Source organism: Coturnix japonica, chromosome 27, assembly GCF_001577835.2.
Source record: "Coturnix japonica isolate 7356 chromosome 27, Coturnix japonica 2.1, whole genome shotgun sequence".
NCBI classification, from domain to species: domain Eukaryota; kingdom Metazoa; phylum Chordata; class Aves; order Galliformes; family Phasianidae; genus Coturnix; species Coturnix japonica.
In genome coordinates this window covers 2,108,112-2,127,507 of record NC_029542.1, presented here as the reverse complement: position 1 = coordinate 2,127,507, position 19,396 = coordinate 2,108,112, and the positions used below count along the sequence as shown (strand labels likewise).

Sequence of the window (19,396 nt, the reverse complement as noted above, 5' to 3'; positions counted from 1 at the left end):
AGCTGCTGGCTGACGCCTGCCGGGAGAAATGTTTGCCAACTGTGAGCTGGTGTTCCTCCACATTGCTGTAATTAGAGCTGGGCTGCAAACACAGCCAGAGAGTGAGGCTGAGGACAGAAAGATAGGACTGCTGGCAGCCAGCAGAGCTGTCTCTGAATAGGCACAAGCATCCTGCCTGCCTGGTAGTGTTTGTGCCCTTGGCTGTTGGGAGATGCTCCAGGGATGGACAGGGGAGGGGGAGGCCCATTTGGAAACCTGGGAAGGACTTGGTGACATTAAGCCAGGTCATGGGGGCTGTTCCCCAGCAGAGGCCAGTTCTCACATAGAAGCAGCAGAAAAAGCTGTGGCAGCTCATCTCCAGGATGTGACATGCTCAGTTCACCCCCCATTCTGCTTGTGCACTCTGCACAGAGGGAGAAACTGGGGCACAGGGCAGGATCATGGCTCTTCCCTTGTTCTTGGGATTGGGAGGATGGATGGAGCGAGCAGAGGATGGATAGGGTGAGTAGGAGGATGGATGAGGTTAACAGGAGGATGGATGGGGTCAGCAGGAGGGTGGATGTGGGGAGCAGAAGGATGGATGGGGTGAGCAGCAGGCTGCAATAACTCAAGGCAGTGCTGCAGGGATGTGCAGGTAAAGGCAGGATGTGGCCACATGTCAAGGCTGCCAGGAGGTGACTGCTGGTGTCTGCAGTGAGTCTGCTTGGCTGGAATCCTCCTTGGCTGAGGGAGAGAAGAGCTGAACACTTGGGCTTGGTGACACACTGTCATCACCTCTAGTTCATGGAAATTCCTTCTCTGCTCGGAGGGGAAATTATTGGCCCAAGTAGGATTGGGGCTGGTCCCCTTTGTCCCATGTGCAATGAATGGTGGGTGTGAGGATGAGGTGACTTCTTGGGGTCCCATTTCTGGGACACCCCAAGGAAACAGGAGTGGCACTGCCATGGCCCAGGGGGGACAAGGACAGAAAGCAGCAGCTCAGAGCTGGGGGAACATTCATAGGGACTACCCTGGGTGAAGCAACCTGTCTCTGCCCAGGGGCTGATGGAGGGGACATGGGGAGTATGAGGGTTCTGGAATAGGGGGCCCGGTGACCCTAGCCCTGTGCCATATACCCCTATTGACACCCCCTACCCGGGGTGGCCCCTGCTGCTGGCCCCTGGGTGCAGGGTGCTGCCAAGCTGCTGCTGCATGTTTCCAGGCGCTCCTTGTCCCCGGGGAAGGGGAATGTGAGGAACGCAGCCCTGCACGCCCTGCCCGGCCACCCACCAGCTAAGAATAGACCTGGCCTGGCTGGGCCCCCGCCAGCATCAGGGATGTGGGGTCCCCCCCAGCAGCCACCATCCTGCAGCACGCTGAGTGTGGATAATGAGCACAGAAACATTGGAAAATGCTTTTTTTTGCTGTGCCCAAAGGGTCCCTGAGATGGAAAAGGGAAACCAGCGTGATTCTTGCTTTTAATTTGTAGGGTTTTAAGGCAGATTTTCCCTCTGTGAGCTTTGTGCACAGCCCCTGCCAGTGTGGAGTGATGCTTTCTGAGATCCCCTTAAGGGAGCAATGTGAACTGAGAGGGAATCTCCTCTTTTTCCCCACTCCTTTCTATTTGTTTTTATTTCCTAGGGAGCAGTTTTGCCAAGCCTCCTAATTCCAGCAGGAAGCATGATGCAGGAGCCAGAAGGCAGCAAAATCTCTCCAGATGTTATCACAATGGGGAAGGGAAATCATCCTCATTTTAAAGGTATCTTGTAGAACATTGGTGATGGGTTACCAGAGCCCTGAGGGCATCACCAGTTATTCATTGCTCTGAAAACTTCACCTGCTCCCCCACCCACGTCTCAACCATTCAGTTTAAGCTCAGGTTGGAAACTTTGCCTTGAGTTGGGATGGAGCAGCTTGGTGTTCTGTCCTACTGAGTGGCTAAACCTGTGTTGAAGGTAACGTGGTGTGCTCCTCTAGGAGACCACAGCTCAGTGCACCCATCACCCACCACTGTGGCATTATCCAACGTCCTCTTCCAGGACATTCAGCTCCTTGTGGATCCTCTGATGTTGGGTTGGGGCTGAGCTTGTATTGCAGTCCCTGAATGAGTGTTCAGTGTGGCTCTTTTTCTTTCCACAAAGCAATTCTTATGATGCTGGCAGGACCTTGTTGACCTTGGAGACCTCATTCCTTCATTAATTGTACAGAAGTGAGCCATGGGGCTCAGAATTGCCAGCAATGAGCTGAGCTTGATGGAGCACACCTGCACCAGCCTGCCCTATGGGGCTGGAAACAAGCTTGGCTTCACACCAGCTCTCACCTTGCAATGGGACGTGATACAAGGTCTTTGTTCTGTGAGCAGCGTGTGGCTGGGATTGGGGTAAGGACAGTGATCAGTGTGCTGGGAAACAGGGCAGCTGCTTTGGGGTGGGTGTTTGGGGCAGCTGTTTCCCAGCCCAGGGAATGTGGTGAGAAGGGAAGAAACTGGTGGTGGTCCCTCCCTGTGGGTGTCCTGTGCATGGATGGAGGAGGGTTGGAAGCAAGCAACAACAAACCTGAGCATGGGTGGGCAGACATCTGCCTTCTGCTCCTCTTGGGTGCCTCTGGGGACTCAGTTTCCTGATGTAAGACGTGGCTGAGAGTGGAGGCAATGCAATGGGAGGGACAGCAGGATCCATCCTGCATCCCCTTATTTCCCCTCCTGCTCGGGGCTGCAGCAGACCGCAGCTCTTTAAGGCTGCAATAATCCCTGGCCTGGGATTAGTTTTGCACCTAATCACTGCAGAACAAATACGAAGTTTTATTTACAGAAGCAGAAGAAAGATGGGGGTGAAAAAAAAAAGCCTCAAGCACTGCTGATCCCAAGATAATCAGAGCTGGAGAGCAGGCAGCGATCGCTGACCTCAGAGCCCCCAATCCCCCCCTCCCCATGCTCTTACGTAAGTACACATCATTCAGTGCTGGAGCATCCCATTGAGATACCCCACCCCTGATAAAGAGCAGAGCTGCTGCACTGAGGGTAACAAGACATGGGTTTATTTCTCATCCATGCAAATGAACAGCCCAGCAGTGGGCAAACTAGGGATGGGCAGAGATCAGAAGCACGTTCTGTCCTTCCCAAGCCTGCCCTCTGTCACTTGAAGCCCCCGTGGCTTTGCCCATCCTGGCACAGGGGCTGGAGATGGGTGGTGGGGGCCCATGCTGGATTCAGTCCCCCCTGGGCACAGGAGCAGTCCCTGATGGCTCCGTGCCTGCCGGTGCCTGTATTTCTCTTCCTTTTATGCAGACGTTGGCAAATAAATAGTTCTTTTCTGCTTTGGCTCTTGCATAGTGGAAAAAAAACAAGTCCAACCTGATTGGAGAGAGGAGTCCTGGGCTGTGGAAACCCATGGCTTCGTGGGCAGAAGTGCCCTCAGCATTGCCACCAGCTGCCTGAGTCGCCCACCCTCACACCCTGTCTGCGCTCCCCCGTCTGTGGTTGCCTTATTTCAGTTCCATTTCTGAGCTGGATTTGAAGGCCTTTCTCCTTGATGAGCACAACTTGACACCCAAGAAGATGGAGATGATCAGGAAGACAAGTGCCAGTGCAAGCAATACCCAGGCGCCTGCGGTGGCTTGTTTGGTGCCCACTGACATGCCCAGAAAATCAGTTTTGTCGGTGGCAGCTTGGAATCCGGTGGCTGGAAAACAAAGGAGGGATGTGGTTGGTGCTGGTGGCTCTGGGCTGGGTGCAGTGGGTCACCTGCCCTCCCTTGGTTGGGCTCTTGGGTGACTTGTCTGCTTGTGAGACTCAGCTTGCTGGGAAATCAATGAGAGGCATCCAAACCCCCTGTGTTTTTTGGGGTGGTCAAGCAGCTCCATGTCTACCATGAACCGCATCCCCACCACGGTGAGGACCAAAATCTGCCCCCACTGTGGACCATGTCCAGCCCATTCCCACCTGTACCTGCGTAAGGAGTCCAGCTGTACTCGGGCCAACCCAGCACCTCGCCGTTCTTTGTGTTCTCCTTCACCAGCCATGTCATAAGGGGCTCAAAGTAGCTCATCAGGGCTTCTGCTGACATGTTGGGCTGCCCAGTGATGAGCTGCATGGCTTCAGGCCACGGCTTGCTGAAACCCAGCTTCATGGCATCTCTGTCGGGGGAGAAATTGGGTCCAGTGGGTTCCTTGTGGCCCTCACCTATCTCAGGGCTTGGGATTCTTGGTGTCATCAGCCCTGGGACACAGTCTGTGCCTTCTGACACCCACAGGGCTGTGAGCACAGAGCATGGAGAGAAGTTTTCATGTAGGATGTTGAGGCAACCCCCCACCCCCCAGTGAATTCAGCCTGATGCAATTCACTTTATGGGTTGAAGGGGTTAATTTTGCAGGCACTTTCCTTGAAGTGAGGGGGCTGTTTTCCCTAAGGAACAGGGGGCTGCGGGGGAGGAAGAGGAGGAGGAAGGAGCCTTCCCTCTGCCAGGGTCCCAGCTACCATCTAGTGGCTGCTTTTGCAATCACAGCTGCAGCGCCCAGCCAAGGGTCTCCCTGCCCACAGCCCATGGACAGGGACTTGGCTGGAACAAGGAAGGGAAGGGACACCAGGCTGCATTACCTCCTGGCTTCCTGAGCCACGGCCTGACTTTAAGGTATTTGGACATAAAGCCTCTGCCCTGCCCGTAGACCTACCCCAGGAGCTTCCCAGCCTCCTTGGACTGATAGATGTCACATGTGTGCAGGGGTCCCGTGTGCCCAGCTGCTTTGCAGAGTGCCTGGTGGAACTGGAACTGGATCACAAAGCTGACAAAGTACCTGGAGGGTTACATGGGGACAGATCCTGCTAGTGGCTGTGAAGGGAGCTGAATGTCCTCCCCTCCTCCCCTCACTGCAGAATCTCAACTTGGAGAAGCATCAGAAGCATCATTGGCTTTGAAGCTCCATCTGCATCAATTTGGCCCAATCTGGTGATGCTGCTTTTCCTTTTAACATGAGCTTATGGCTGCTCAGAGGGATGAGCCCATGCTTGTTGGAGAGCTCCCAAATCCAGCCTTCCCCTCTGACGCTCAGTCAGGATGGGCACCACCAGGAATCCCACCAGCCATGAAACAAGGTGGCATTGCTGCACCTGAACTGGATGTCCATGTTTGTGCATGGGCTCATTTATTCAAGAGGTGCTGCCCTGACCAAGCTCTGCTTGCTCACCTGATGTAGGGGACGTTGGCAGGGATGTGAAACTTTGCCCCAGGGTCGAAGTCATCTTCAGACCTTAGTACTGGTGGGCATAAGCCCTGGTACTTCAGCCTGGGCCAGAGAGGGAGAATTAGTGCAGTCTGGGGAGGAGAAGGTGGGCTTGACTGGGAGGGGTTATGGAAGGATGTGAGGACAGGATGAGGGATTACGTATCCCATCATGTCCCCATTGCAGCCAACTGGGCCACATGGAGAAAACACAAAGAGAAATGATGACCAAGCACCAAAGAGAGGTCTGAATGTGAACATACCTGAGGTTCCACCACTGCTGGTTGTACTCATCCTCCTTGATCCGCCCATCAAACACCTTCCAACGCCACTGGTCCATGAGGTATCCAAAGGGCAGGAAGGCGATTTTGTCCAGGGCGATGCTCATCAGGTAGTTGATGTCACTTTCTGCCCAGAGTGGGAAGATGTGAACAAGGCAGTACTGCAGCCACCTCTCCACCCTGTATGAGTCGTTCCACCCAACTGCATAGTGTCCCTGTTGGATCTTGCCCCTTCTATTGATACTCAGACATCATGCATGTCCCTGGTACATTCTTCCTCTGCATTTCCAGCTGCCTCCCCAAGCACTGTGCTGCGTGGTGTTCCCATGTCAGCTCACCTTCATTTTCTGTCACTTGGTCCAGCAGGTTGATGCTGTGCAGGTGTTTTGGGGTAGAGACAGACAATGCCATGACATCCCCAATGGCCTCGTGGAAGCCAGGGTTGGCTCCATCACGGAATGAGATGGGCTGGTCCATGTACTGCAGGAAGTACTGCACGTGGCCCATCTCATGGTGCACTGTGATTAGATCATCCATGTTCACCACGGTGCACTGCTTGATCCTGGATAAGGACAAGTGGGATGGGAAGGGGACAGAGGGCAGTGTTAAAGGGTGAAAGTCTTCAGGAAAGACTATACCCCATTCAGCTAATTTTCTCTTTGGTCTCTTTGCGTGTACCCCTTCCATCCCCAGGTCTGATGCCAGCCTGGACAAGTCTTGCTCCATAGAGTTGATCTCTGGCCATCTTCCTGCCTTTCCTGCTGCCCCTGCCCATTCCTGCTGGTATTCATTGCCTTTTTCACCCATTAGGGCAAGTCAGGGTAGGTTTGGATTGCCCTTCATCTGCCGTAGGAGCTCCTACCAGCAATGCCAACATCTTGGTTACCAGTGGGGCAGTGTGCCCTCACCCTACCTGAAGTCCTTGCGGTTGTAGAAGTCCCAGGCTGAGGCATGGCACACCACCTCCCGCCCATCCGCTGGCTTCTCAATCATGGACTTGTCCCAGAACTCCTGCGGCATGGGGATGAGGCCCAGGGAGGTAAAGAAGCGATCTGACTCCTCAAACATCCTCTTGGGTGTCCAGCCCTGGGGAGAAGCAGACAGAGGGTTTGTTGAAGGGCAGTGGAGATTCCTGGGGTTGCTGGAGGGAGGTTGGGGACAATCTTGTCTTTCTGGGAGGGGAGGTCTGTAGACAGTGCTGTGAAAGCACTGACCTGTTGTTTCATGGCTGGGGTGGCATCCACCTTGGTGGCATCTGGGAAGGGCATCACCAGGTCGAAGATGTTGGACCATGACTGGGCCCACATGTTGCCTGGGAAGTGCAGGAGGGAGACATGGAGAGGAAAGAAAAGGCAACCAGTTACTTTCAGCTTGTGCACAGGATTGGGCTAGTAGCAATCTCTTCCTGCTGGGAGACACAGCTCTGCTGAGCAAAGCCCTTACCCAGCAAGTGAGCAGGAATGGGACCCTTCAGGTTTATGTGCTCTGCTCCATATTTGTTGTACAGGGCACGACGTACGTAGGCATGCAGGTTGAGGTACAGGGGCTGCAGCTGCAGGTACAGCCTCTCTAGATCTTCCTCAAAGGTGGGTGTCTCATACAGGGATCTCCAGTAAGCCCCATTGTCTGTGTATCCTGTAGTAGGGCAAGAGCAGAAGCTGTCAATTCCCTTCTTGGGCAAGCCTTGGGTCCCAGGTTTCCCCATGAGAAGTGGACCCAATGAGAAATGGATCTCTGTGCCCACAAGATGTTGGCTCTGATCTGGATGATCAGCTCAATTCCCTGCTCACAGGGTTCCAAGGTCATGGTGGGTGTCTGAAGGAGCAGAACACTGACCATTGAGCACTGCTGCCTTGTTGCTCAGTTCCACGTATCGCTTGTATTTGTCCTTGATTTTCGCCCCAGAAGCATCCCGCCAGCCCTTCCAGGCAAAGAGGAGCTCCTTATAGTCCCGTGAGGTAGCCAGGATGTCCGTGAGGTCTGAAGAGAGAGCAATGATGTCAGCCTGAGGGTGTTGGGTGGGTTGGCCTGCTGCAATGACGCTAGACCCTATATACTGCTCAGGGGATGTCATAGAGAGGGTTGAAGAGCCCCTTGATGACCCTTCTCTGTGCCCCTGTGAAGAATCCCTCCTTCCTAAGGCTGCTGCAGAAGAACCACTGAACTCCCTGCCAGCTCTTACCAGGATCCAAGGGGTGGCAGACGTTGTTCTCCCTGCAGACCTTGGCTACGCTGTATGTGGTCTCCATATCTGAGAGGAGGGTGTTGTACTGCAAAGGAGATCACATTGTGTGAGCTGCTTATCATTGCTCTTGCTCTTGGGGAACAACACAGCCCCTGGGTGTTTCCCTCTGCCCCCTTCCACACCGTCCTGGAAGGTTGTGTGAGCCCAGAAGGAGGCAAAGTTGAGTCAAAATGGAACATGTTGGGCCAGCACACAAGGTGTTGTTGTCATCTAAGCAGCTGGACCCCACAGCAGGATGAGATTGACAATACTTTGGTGGGAAACTCTGGAGGCAATGACCCCTCCTTTGTGTAGAAGGTCCCAAACCATCACTTAACAGCTGCAGGGGCAGAGTCAGCTGCCCAGTGTCATTTGCTATAAGCTGGGAGAAGCCTGTATCTTATAGTGGCAAAGGACACCCAGCCCTGCTCTGTCCCCTTGCAGCTCACCTCCTTCAGCTCATCCTCTGGCAGGGCTGCCCTCTCAAGGACACTCAGCTTATTGAGGATGCGGGTGACAGTTTCATCCTGGAAGTCCGAGGAGTCGAACTGCCTGGCTCTCATGCCATACTCAATAGTGTGCTTGGACATGGCCAAGTTCTTCTCCAGCTGTAAAAACAAGAGGAGACAGGAGAGAAGTTACCTGAGAGAGATCCCTGAGACAGGCCATCAACAGAAGCACCACCTGCTATACCACAACTGCCAGCATCCCCATGGCTTCCCACATGTTCTTCCCCATACAATCCCAGAGTTGTTTCCATACCATGACTTCCTTGTTGTGGTCAGTGATATTGGTGTTGTAGGCCCAAGATGCCTCAGTGTAAGCATTCCACACCGCCTCAGCCGTGCTGTTGTACTCGGCTAAGAACTCTTTAGCTTGTGCTTCATCTACTATTTTATCTAGAGGAAGACATAAACGAGGGAAGAGAGAGGGAGTCCTGTTCAGAAGAGCATCTTTCCATGGACAAACCACGCTTGAACTTTTCCCACAGCTGCAGGTCTACTGAAGGATGCCACAACCTGGGAGCAGCCTGAAGATGGGAACGTCCCATAGGACAGGGGGTGGGATATCAGGACAAGCTACACACTCTAGACCCACTTGGGCAGGCAAATGGCACCTGTTTCAATGGAAGATGAAACCACCCAGGAAACAACACCCTTAGGCTGAGTATTTCTCTTTTTCCTGGCATGGAGCCCTCACATATCTGCAGCAGAAACCTCCTTGTCTTGCCTAGGGTTTAGTGATTTCCTTTGGCATCTCCCAATACTAGCCTTACCAATGCCTTCAGGATAGCCTTCAGGGACAGGGGGACGCCAGTCAAACTCAGGCCAGCCCAACACCTCGTTGGTCTTGTTGTTCTGCTCCTGCAACCAGGTGGTGACAGGGCTGAAATACTCCAGGAGTGCCCCAGCATCCATCTTATCCGTGCCAGTGAGGTTGAACAGGATTTCCTGCCATGACTTGGAAGACCCAGCCTTCAACACCTCCCTGCAATGGAGTGGGACAGTAAGAGTTGGCATGAGACTAGGGCATGGATGGGAGAAAAGCAGTGATGGAATCTCAATACCACAAGGGCTTATACTGTTCCTGAGAGGGACACAGACCTGGAGAACTGCCACTGAAGCCCCCCAGCTATCCTGTGCTTGGGGATTGAAAACTCTCCCTCACATTCTCATGCATTCATTAACACCCAATACGTCAATGGGAACCAAACATGCTTGAGTGACCTCTTGTCTGGGTGGAGCTAGTGACGGGGATAATAGCAGGACTCTGGTGAGGACCACTCACCCCACCCCAGTGCTTCCATGAATTTCCATCTATCCATCCATCCATCTGCAAAGCTATTTCTCCAGCCATCTCCATGGCCACTTTTTCCTTCCTTCCTTCCTTTCTTCTTTCCTTCCTTTCTTCCTTGCACACCATCAGCTTCCACGCACACATCTGCCCGTGGCGATTGTCCCGACCCTCCTCTGTCCCCACCTGAGTTTGGCTCCAGCCTCTTTGGACATGTAGATGTCACAGGTGTGCAGGGGACCGGTGTGGTTGGCCGCCTGGCACAGCGCCTTGTGAAACTGGAACTGGAGGATGAAACTCGCAAAGTACCTGCCAAGGAAGCCCGTGAAGGTGAGCAATGGGGACAAAGGGAAGCAGATGTGTCCCAGGGCATGGCTGAAGGCACCTTGCCACACGTCTGCTCCCCATCATTTTTTGGTCCCAAGCATTGGATGGTCTCTGTGTATTGAGCAGAACCAACACATCCCAGTCTCTATCTGAAGAGTTGGGATCCCTGCACCTCTCACAAACCCCCATCCCCTTCCCAGCACCTTCTCTACCTGATGTAAGGGGTGTTCCCAGGGATGTGGTACTTCGCTCCGGGATCAAAGTTGCTTTCATTCCTTGAAACTGGAGGACAAATACCCTGGTATTTGGTTCTGTGGACAACAGAGAATAAGAATACAAGCTGGAAAGAGGAAGCCAGATGAACCAAGGGAGGGAACAGGAAAGGAAGATGCAGTGCTAAAGAGAGCTGCACCATTGTTTACTTTCCTGAATTCCCATTCCTGAACCCACCCATCCACCCATCCATCCATCCATCCATCCATCCATCCATCCATCCATCCATCCATCCATCCCCAGCCATTTCCTCTGCCACTTTTCCCCTCCCTTCACATCCTCAGCCTCCATGCATGCATCCATGGTGACCAGCCCTACCTCAGGTACCACCAGTCATAGTTGTATCGACTTGGGGGTGTGCGGCCATTGAACACATTCCAGCGCCACTGGTCGATGAGGTAGCCAAAGGGCAGGAAGGCAATCTTCTCCAAGGCCATCTTCAGCAGGTAGTTGATGTTGCTCTCTGCAGGAAACAGAGTCCAGATGAGGCTGGGAAGGAGCCTGTCTGGACAGCACTAAGATCACCAGACCTTTTGTTGCCATCAGGGTGAGGAGGGCTGGATGAGCAGTTGGAACAGCATTTCAACATGTAGTTTTGCTCTTTAGTGAAGCTTGGATGGGACACAGGAGGTTTTTCTAGCTGCAGCTCCTGCCTGGGACAACTTGGAAGTGACAAACTCATTGTTCCTTTGCACTCAGTCTGGCTCTCAGTATGAAAATGTCTCAGATAAGGATACCTCTAATGCACACATTCATTCTAGAGGGTCTTCAGGCTGAAAGGGATTTGCTCCCCAGGGCTGGCATGGCAAAGCAAAAGATGCCACAGTTTGGATCCAGAACTGGGGTCAAACCTGGTACAGTAACCACCATTCCATGGGAAGCACTGCGGGTGGTGACATCTGCTTTCCCCTGCTCCCTGGGGAAACCTTACAAAGGCAGGTTGAAGAAGGACCAGCTGGAGAGCCAGCTGAAGCTGTGGGGTTGGGAAGGGTTGGCAGCAGTTCTCTAAAGGGCTGCTGGCTGCCATCACAGCACTGGCGTGGCAGCCAAGGACCCGTTAGTCAGACAGCAATGCCTGGAGGCAGGGACCATCTGCTCCACACTGCTTGTACAGCATCGACCCAGCACTCTTCTGTGTTGTGATGGCTTCCCCCTCATGAAGCAGATTTAATGACAAGGCAGGAGGACCCGGGACTGTCCCTGCTCTGCAAAGCAGCCGCCTGCGGCAGGAGGCTGTGAACACTGTTTCCTCTGCTGCCATCAGCTTTGATATGTTGGCTGAGAGGTGGCTGCGGGGAGGAGATCCTTGCCAAGCTGGGCAGTGTCCTGCAGTGACAAGTCCTCCTCCGCTGCACTGCCTGGCAGGCAGACATGTCATCCACTGACTGTCCTCGTGACGGAGCACATGAGAGCTCAGTGCTACCTCTGCAGGGCTGCTCAGGGGCTCCTGGGAGCTTCCTGATGAGGGGAAGGGGAACACCAGAAAGACTGAAGCTGATAAAGCACAGAAATGCTGCTGTGAGGTTTGGGACAGTTGGGGAAGGGAATGGACAAGCTCTGGGGAGCATCACTGCTGCTCTTGGTGGTGAAAAGAATGGACTCAGAGGGTGGTGACGCACTGGATCAGGTTGCCCAAGGAGGCTGTGGATGCCCCATCCCTGCAGGCATTCAAGGCCAGGCTGGTCTGGTGGTTGGCAACCCTGCACATAGCAGGGGGTTGGAACTGGATGAGCACTGTGGTCCTTTGCAACCCAGGCCATTCTATGACTCTATGGGCCAAGAAGGGATTGTTCATAGAGACAAGTAGGAAATGTCCATGTAGTCATGAGTCAAGAAGGGGCTGTCTATGGAGCCAAGAAAGGATCCATGCATGGATTCAGAGAAAAGAAGGGGTCTATGCTTCTAAATAAGCATGAGTGGAAGGTGTGGGGCTTTTCCTTCTCTGGGCTGTGTTGCCAGACTGCAGCCTACCCTGGCACATCCCCCTCCCTTCCTGGTGCCACTGGCAGTATTTGAACCCTCCAGATCTGCAGAGAAGCTGCCATACCTTCATCCTCAACAGCATTGCTGAGCAGCCCGATTTTCTGAAGGTGGATGGGGGTGGAGACAGACAGGGACATGACATCACCAATGGCCTCATGGAAGCCAGGGTTGGCCCCACCACGGAAGGAGACGGGCTGGTCCTTGTACTGCAGGTAGTACTGCACATGGCCCATCTCGTGGTGCACTGTGAACAGCTGCTCCATGGTCACTGTTGTGCACTGCTTGATCCTGCCGGGTGAAAACAGCATTGCCTGAGATGGGTGAGGGCTGCCTGACCTGCCCATGCACCTCTTGATGGGAACAAACCCTGAGGGTCCCCAATAGGATGGCAGAACTCCATGTGGAAAACATAAACTCAATGGAAGGGAAAGCAGAGCAGTGTCATACCTTGAAAACTTATCCCATAAAGGGAAACATCAGGTTGGGGGTACCCAAAATGATGACCATCACATCAGGGGGGACTGAGGAGGGTCTTGTTCTGCACGACCCACACACCTGAAGTCCTTGCGGTTGTAGAAGTCCCATGCTGAGGCATGACACACCACTTCCCGGCCATCTGCTGGCTTCTCCAGCATGGACTTCTCCCAGAACTCAGGTGGCATCTCCAGCAGCCCCAGGGAAGTGAAGAACTCCTCCGAGACGCGGAACATGTGTGTGGCATTCCAGCCCTGGTGGGACATGTGGGATGGTGTATATGTAGCCACTAGAACTGGTCCCACTGCATCATCATGCCCTTTTCTCATCTGCTGCCTCTTTGACTATTGCTGGAGAGGGAGTGGAGTCATTTTTGTGTCCCTGGCCCTCCCCCAAAATGCCTTTTCTGCTGCTCCACATGCAGATATGGGCAACCACCCCCATAGGCTCAATGTTATGGTCAATGCCTCCCCCCCCCTTTTTTTTTTCCCCATCTGTTGCCACTAGCTCTGTACCTTATTCACCATGGTGCTTGTGACATCCAGGTTGGGCTTGTTAGGGTAGGGGACCATTAGATCATAGATATTGTTCCATTGCTGAGCCCACATGTTGCCTGAAAGCAGAAAACAGCAGGAGTGGAGTCAGAGATGGGACACGAGGAAGTGAAACACAGCAATAGTTGGTACCCCCGCCCTGCCCCCCCCAAGTCCTGTTACAGCTCTCCAGCCCCACCAGCACCCCTGGCCCTTACCGAGGAGGTGAGCAGGGATGGGGCCCTTCAAGTTAATATATTTGGGGCCATAGCGGTCATAGAGCTTTCTTCGGACAAAAGCATGCAAGTTGAGGTAGAGTGGCTCCAGCTGGTTGTAGAGATGCTCCAGGTCATCCTCAAAGGTGGGGGAATCGTACCAGGAGCGCCAGTAGCTGCCTGTGTCCTCGAATCCTGCAGGAAGGCAGTGATGACTCTTGACTTTAACCCCAAAGAGCTGACCCCACATCTATCCCCACCAGCTGGGACTGTTGAACATCAGTGGGAATTTTACTCCTACCTCAAGGTGTCAACACCTGGGCAAGGGGGGAAGTGGAAGCTCTGTGCATTTGGGATGGGGAGAGCAGGACACCACACTGCCCTGATTCCCACCCCTGGCCCACCCCATATCCCCCATCCTGCTCTCACCATCCATCTGATACGCCTCGTTGCTCAGTGTCACGAAATCCTGGTACTTGGCACGCAGTGGGTTGCCTGCAGCATTGTGCCAGCCCTCCCAGGCATAGAGGAGCTTCTTGTAGCTGCGGGAGGTGGCCATGATGTCTGAGATGTCTGGGACAAAGAGGACAAGCAGGACATGAGGGCCCAGTGGGAAGGAGGGGCAGAAGCAGGGCACATCCCATAGCAAGTCTGTGAGGTGCCACCATCATTGTGTTGAATACATCACAGAATCATAGAACCATTAAGGTTGGAAAAGAACTACAAAGGTCAATAAGTCCATCCACCAGCCCATCCCTACAGTGCCCACTCATGAGGTTGGAAAAGACCTCTAAGATCATCAAGTCCAACCATCAACCCATCTCCACCATGCCATGGTCCTCCAGACTTGTGCTCCAGACCCTCCAATATTTCCTCATCTCAAGACAACCCCAGGACCATGAACCAGGACCCTGTCAACCACGACCTGCTGAGGATCTGGGGATCAGAGCACACTGTGTGTGCTCACTGGGAGGCAGGGGATGGAGATGGGGATGATCTTTACCTGGCTCCAGATCCCAGCAGGTCCCATTGTCAAGGCACACCTTGGCTGTGGAGTATATTTTGTCCATGTCGCTCAGGATGGTGTTGTACTGTGGGGAGGGAAAAGGCATTGGGGCAGGAAAGGGGTGGGAACAGGCTGCTCAGAAAGGGATTTACAAAGATTTCCAACCTCCAGAGCACATGAATGTGTCTGGAAGAGGAGCCAGTGTGTTTGTACAACACGATTCTGGGGGAGATGAGCGTCATTTCTGCACTCATTGTACAGAGGCTCTTTGGGACAGACAACCCACGTACAGCCTCCATGTCCCGGAGCACAGCTATTTATAGTGCCCTTCATCAGATAGAACAGTCTGTTTATCAGAGTGGGCAAAAAATAAAACAAAATTAAAGAAGGAGCAGGAGGAGGGAAGGGTATTTATTTCTCCAAACTTCAACAACAGCAAACAATAGCAACGGGAGGTTTCCTGGAACGTGCCCAGGGAGCTCATTCCCAGGGAAGGAAATTCCGTCCCTCTCTCTGTCCCCATTCCTCTGCTCAGGGTGTTTGAAGGGGAGGGGACGGTGCTGGATGACGGCAGAGGCTGCAAGCAGGGGGAAATGAGGATGATGTGTGGGGAGATGTGATGCTCTCTGTTATCAGGGATAGGTTTCCAGGAAGGAACCAGGGCCAATGCTGCTCCTATGAGGATTGATTGTATCAGTGGGCTCACTATGTGAGCTGTGTGTCAGTGGAGAGGTAACCCAAGAGCCAGCACAGATGTACAGACATTGCAGCCTGGTGCATTTTACTTGCGTTTAAGCTGCAGACCATGCAAGCTCAGGACTACTATGGGGAAGGCTCAGGCCATCCTAATGTACCCAGTGCTGGGCTGTGCCCAGGGCCAGCCAAGCCAGCTGGCCTCCAGCCATGGGCACGGGTTGGATGGTATCCAGGGCACACACAGAGCCCCTCAGTGTAAGCAGGAAATCTCTGGCTCCTCCTCACAGGTAGCTCTGTGCTGATGTTAGGGACTGATACCAACCATGTGCAGCCCCAGATGGGGACCACAGATCCCATATATGCCCTCCATCACATCCCTACTTCACATCATTCCCCCAAAACACAATGAAGGGCCATCAGAGGAGTCTGGATGCTCAGGGAAAAATGGCTTTCATAGAGCTGAGCAGCATAGAAGCATCTCCAGGGCTTCACCAACAAACAATATTACCTACCTGCTGCCTCTTGTCCAGGGGCAGGTTGGAGGGCCCCAGGGTCTGGATGGAGCCGATGATTTTCTTCAGCTGCGGGTCACTGAAATTGTTCCAGATGCTGCCATACAGCTCTTTGGCTTTCTTCCCCCACAATTCTGTGAAGTTTTGTTCCTCCAGCGATGCCTCGACCTGCATGGAGAGAGAGAGATGTTCCACTGCATGCAGTGTCACGAGGGTTTGTGCGAGCCAGAGGGCTCAGGACATGTGGGAACAAACAGAGACATCCCCAAGTGACATTTATAAGAAGAGACAGCAGTTTCCAGCTGAATCCACAGCTGCAGACAAGGAGGTGGCATTTCAGTCTCTTTTGGAGGCAATGTAGCTTGGGTGGGATGGGGACACCAGGATGAGGTGTCCGTGCCATGTGGGCAACCCCTGCTCTGTGTCCTATGATCTCCAAGCTTGGGTTTCACCTGGTAGTGGAGTACTCCTTTGCCCTGCAGATGCAACCCCTCGAGTTTCAACCTCTGGAGATGTACCCTTTGGTGATAAACCCTCTGGAGATGCACTCAGTTTTGGGGCTCCCACCATCTCCAGCCTCCAACCCTGCCAGCCCCAACCTCCCTTCCCATGCTGTGGGGCAGCAGCAGCTGGAGCTGCAGCCAGCAGCCACAATTCTGGGAAGAGGCTCATTGCAGGCAGCAGCATCCACACACCCAGCCTGCAAACACTGATTTTCTTGGGAGAATCCCAGCCTGGGCAGTGGGCAGTGAGAACATGCAGAACACCTGCCCTGTGCCATCCCAGTGTGATTTATGGAGCTCATTAGCTGTTACTTGTGGCGTTTCCAGCCTGGCCCCAACAAGCCTGGTTTGTTTTAGTTTAATCTCCACATTCTCTAGGGAGGATGGGAGTTGCAGTTACAGGGATGGGAGTTGCAGTGCAGTGGGGCTGGAGGTGGCTTGGGGTAGGGAGGGAGATGCCTGAAGCAGACCCAGGAGCCCTCCTTGGGACATCCTGGTGCCTCCCTGGGGACATCACACTGGCAGCCTCAGGGACACCCTACAGCAAGAGCCCTTCACCCATGGGAGTCACCCCACAAAGTGTGGAGGATCATGAGGGAGATCTGATCCCTTCCAGCACCCTGTTTCTGAGCCGGGAGATGCATGAGGCAGAGTCCAGCTGTGTTTTGTCTTCTCCTTGAGCAGCCGCCTGTGTTTGGTCAGACCAATCATGCCCTAAATTCTCCTGACAGCTCTGGTGGAGTGAGCTGAGGCTGCCGGCTCTGCCCGAGACCCCTCGGTCCTTCCAGGATCTCTCTGCATGGCTGAGGGCTGCTGTCATTTTGTCCCCTGGGCCACTTCTCTGGTTCCAGGTCCTGGGGGAGCCCACATCTGGCTCAGCCTCACTGTACTATAGACCTGAGCAGGGATTACCTGGCCCAAGGTTCACCAAATTTCCCCCCTCTCCAAGATTCAACCTTTGAGTCACCCCGTTAACCCTTTGGTGCTCAGTCTCCAAGTCACACAGCATACGTTCTTTCTATCTCTTTGATGAGCTGATGTCAGGGGCTGGTTCCCCTCCTCTCCCTCTCCTAACACTGCATTGGGACTGGGGAAAGAGTGTGCTGGTTGCTTTGCAAGCTGCTGGGGGCATCTCCCATGGAGGGCAAAACTTTGGGCACAGCAGCCAGAAAAGTTCTCTCCATCTCTACCCTCTCATCCCAAAAACCATCTGGGAGCTGCTGGGAAGGGAGTGGGGCTGGCTCAAGAAGCACTGACATCACAGTGAATGCACAGCTGTGATCCTCAGGTATTTATTAACATGGGAAAGAGCACAAGCTGCTCTGGGGAGGCCCCTGAGGTGCCTCCAAACCCACTGCCTTGTGTGGCTTGGATGCTCCCACTGTGCCCAGAGGTCTCTGGGCCCACTGCAACATCTGCAAAGGCAGCAGCTGGGTGTGTATTCAGACCTCACATCAGCTCGCCCTAAAAGGCCCCAGGGGCACACAGGGTGTCCTGCCAAGCTGGCAGCAGCCCTGGCAGTGTTTGTTCCCATCCTGTCCTTGCTGTGCTCTGCATGGACTGACAAGCAGCCCACAGTGTGTGTCCCTGTCCCACAGGCTGGGCTTGGGGTTGCATGATGGTGCTTAGGGCATGAAGGTGACATACAGGTCCCCAAATGCAAGTTGGTCACGTATGGGTTGTGCTGACCCTATGTCCACTTTGCTATATAGGGTGGCACATGTAGATCTGAGCTGCATACAGAGCTATGATTATGTCCCCATGCCATCACGTCCATAACCCCAAGCCACATCCCTATCCCCATGCCATGCCCATATCCCCATGCTGTGTCAGTGTCCCTGTGCTGTGGCCATGGCAGCTCCCCTCATCCAACAAGCATTAGAGGAATGTCCAAGCAGAGCAGGGGCCAGGCACAGCTGTGCAGCTCCATATCCTAGCCCTGGTTCATGCCAACCCCTTCCACACCTGCAAGGAACCCACAGCTTTGCTCCCTACTGGAATCTGCCAGCACCAGCTGAGCAGATGTCAGATTTCCCACATTTGGAGCATGTTCCCAACGCCAGCTTTGTCCCCATGGGCTGGGGATGAAATAATGTTGCCCCGGTGCCACCCCGCTGTGTGTTCACACTTGGGGCCCTGGCAAGGCACAGTGCCAGGGACGTGGAGGGAGAAGGGACAGGAACACACGACACCTGACCCTGGTCTGGGAGGGGGGGTTGAGGGGTGGACAGGGAAAAGTGCTGGGAATGGGGAAACACCTCTAAAAATAAACCCAGGCTGCTGTGGGGCCACGACCGTGGTGCTGAGGTCTCCCCAGAGGGACAATTTGGGGGGAAAACCTTTCAATTCTCAGGCTGGGAGTCCAAGCACTGTGCCAGCACCTTGGGACACTAAGGAAGGAACCTACAAGGGAGGAAGGAGAGGAAGGGGAGGAAGGGGATCGCCGACCCCACTCAGCAGCGCCCACCCCATGATGTCCCCATCCCATCACCCACCTGCAGGGCAGCGTTGGCGGTCGTCAGGTTGGTGTTGTACTCCCAGCTGGCCGACACGCTTCGGAAGAGGACGATCTCTGCCGTTCTGTTATAGGCATCGGCAAAGAGAACGGCCCCAGCTTCGGTGGCGTCGAACTGGGGGGGTTCCAGCCCAGGCTGCAGGGCACCCACCAGGCTGAGCCACGGCAGCAGCAGCCCCAGAGCCGCGGGCATCGTGATGGGATCCGTGCAGGAGCCTTGCGAGGGAGCTTCCCAACGCTGCCGCCTGCTTATAAGCCAGCGCTAACCCTGCCCACCGTGCCTGCCTCCCTTCGCCGATAAGAAGCGAGCATTTTTGCGCTCGCCCTTGGGCTGCACCGCAGCGGGGTGACAGAGCTGCCTTTGGGGTGCAAAGTCCCCTCGGCGTCCGGCTGTGCCAAAGGGAAGGGGAAGGGGTTGGGAGGAAAGAGGGAGAAGAATTGAGGGAAGGGTGGGAATGAAAATAAAGCAGGAGGAAGGCTGGGAGTTCGGGGTGGGCGGCTGCGGGGTCTGTCCCACGCTGGACTCTGTCCTGGGCCCCTCCCACAGCTGTATGGCAGTGAAACCCCATCATGGTCATCCCTGAGTGACCCACAGCTTCTTGGCAGCTCCCCATGGACCGAATCTCATTTTACAGAGGAAAGCAGTGTTTCTTTGAACCGTGAAGGAAATCCCATCCCGTCCCACGAAGTGTTTGGATTTGAGGAATTAAACTGATGACAAACGAGTAACAAAAAGTTCTTTCCAAATGAAAACCAGATCCGTTTTGATGGGCTTGATGGCTCATTTCACGTCACGTTTTTGTTTTGTTTGTAGCTTTGTTGTTGTTGCTTTTTAATTATATAAATCCCTTTTCTCTGGGGTCTG

The 19,396-nt window shown here is 54.0% G+C and overlaps 1 protein-coding gene across 1 annotated transcript; it reads right to left on the bottom strand.

Annotated features, from left to right (window-relative positions):
• Positions 1 to 2,992: 2,992 nt before the first annotated feature.
• Positions 2,993 to 18,953, bottom strand: ACE (angiotensin I converting enzyme). Its single transcript, XM_015885889.2, has 25 exons — positions 18,512 to 18,953; positions 15,514 to 15,681; positions 14,303 to 14,390; positions 13,729 to 13,872; positions 13,303 to 13,494; positions 13,067 to 13,164; positions 12,633 to 12,805; positions 12,142 to 12,365; positions 10,413 to 10,557; positions 10,034 to 10,132; positions 9,681 to 9,803; positions 8,977 to 9,188; positions 8,463 to 8,599; positions 8,150 to 8,308; positions 7,659 to 7,746; positions 7,313 to 7,456; positions 6,920 to 7,111; positions 6,691 to 6,788; positions 6,390 to 6,562; positions 5,815 to 6,038; positions 5,459 to 5,603; positions 5,161 to 5,259; positions 4,648 to 4,770; positions 3,926 to 4,113; positions 2,993 to 3,659 (listed from the first exon to the last, which is right to left on the bottom strand). The coding sequence occupies exons 1-25, from the start codon at positions 18,722 to 18,724 to the stop codon at positions 3,463 to 3,465; spliced, it is 3,846 nt and encodes a 1,281-aa protein (XP_015741375.1). The 5' UTR covers positions 18,725 to 18,953; the 3' UTR covers positions 2,993 to 3,462.
• Between the last annotated feature and the right edge of the window lie 443 nt (positions 18,954 to 19,396).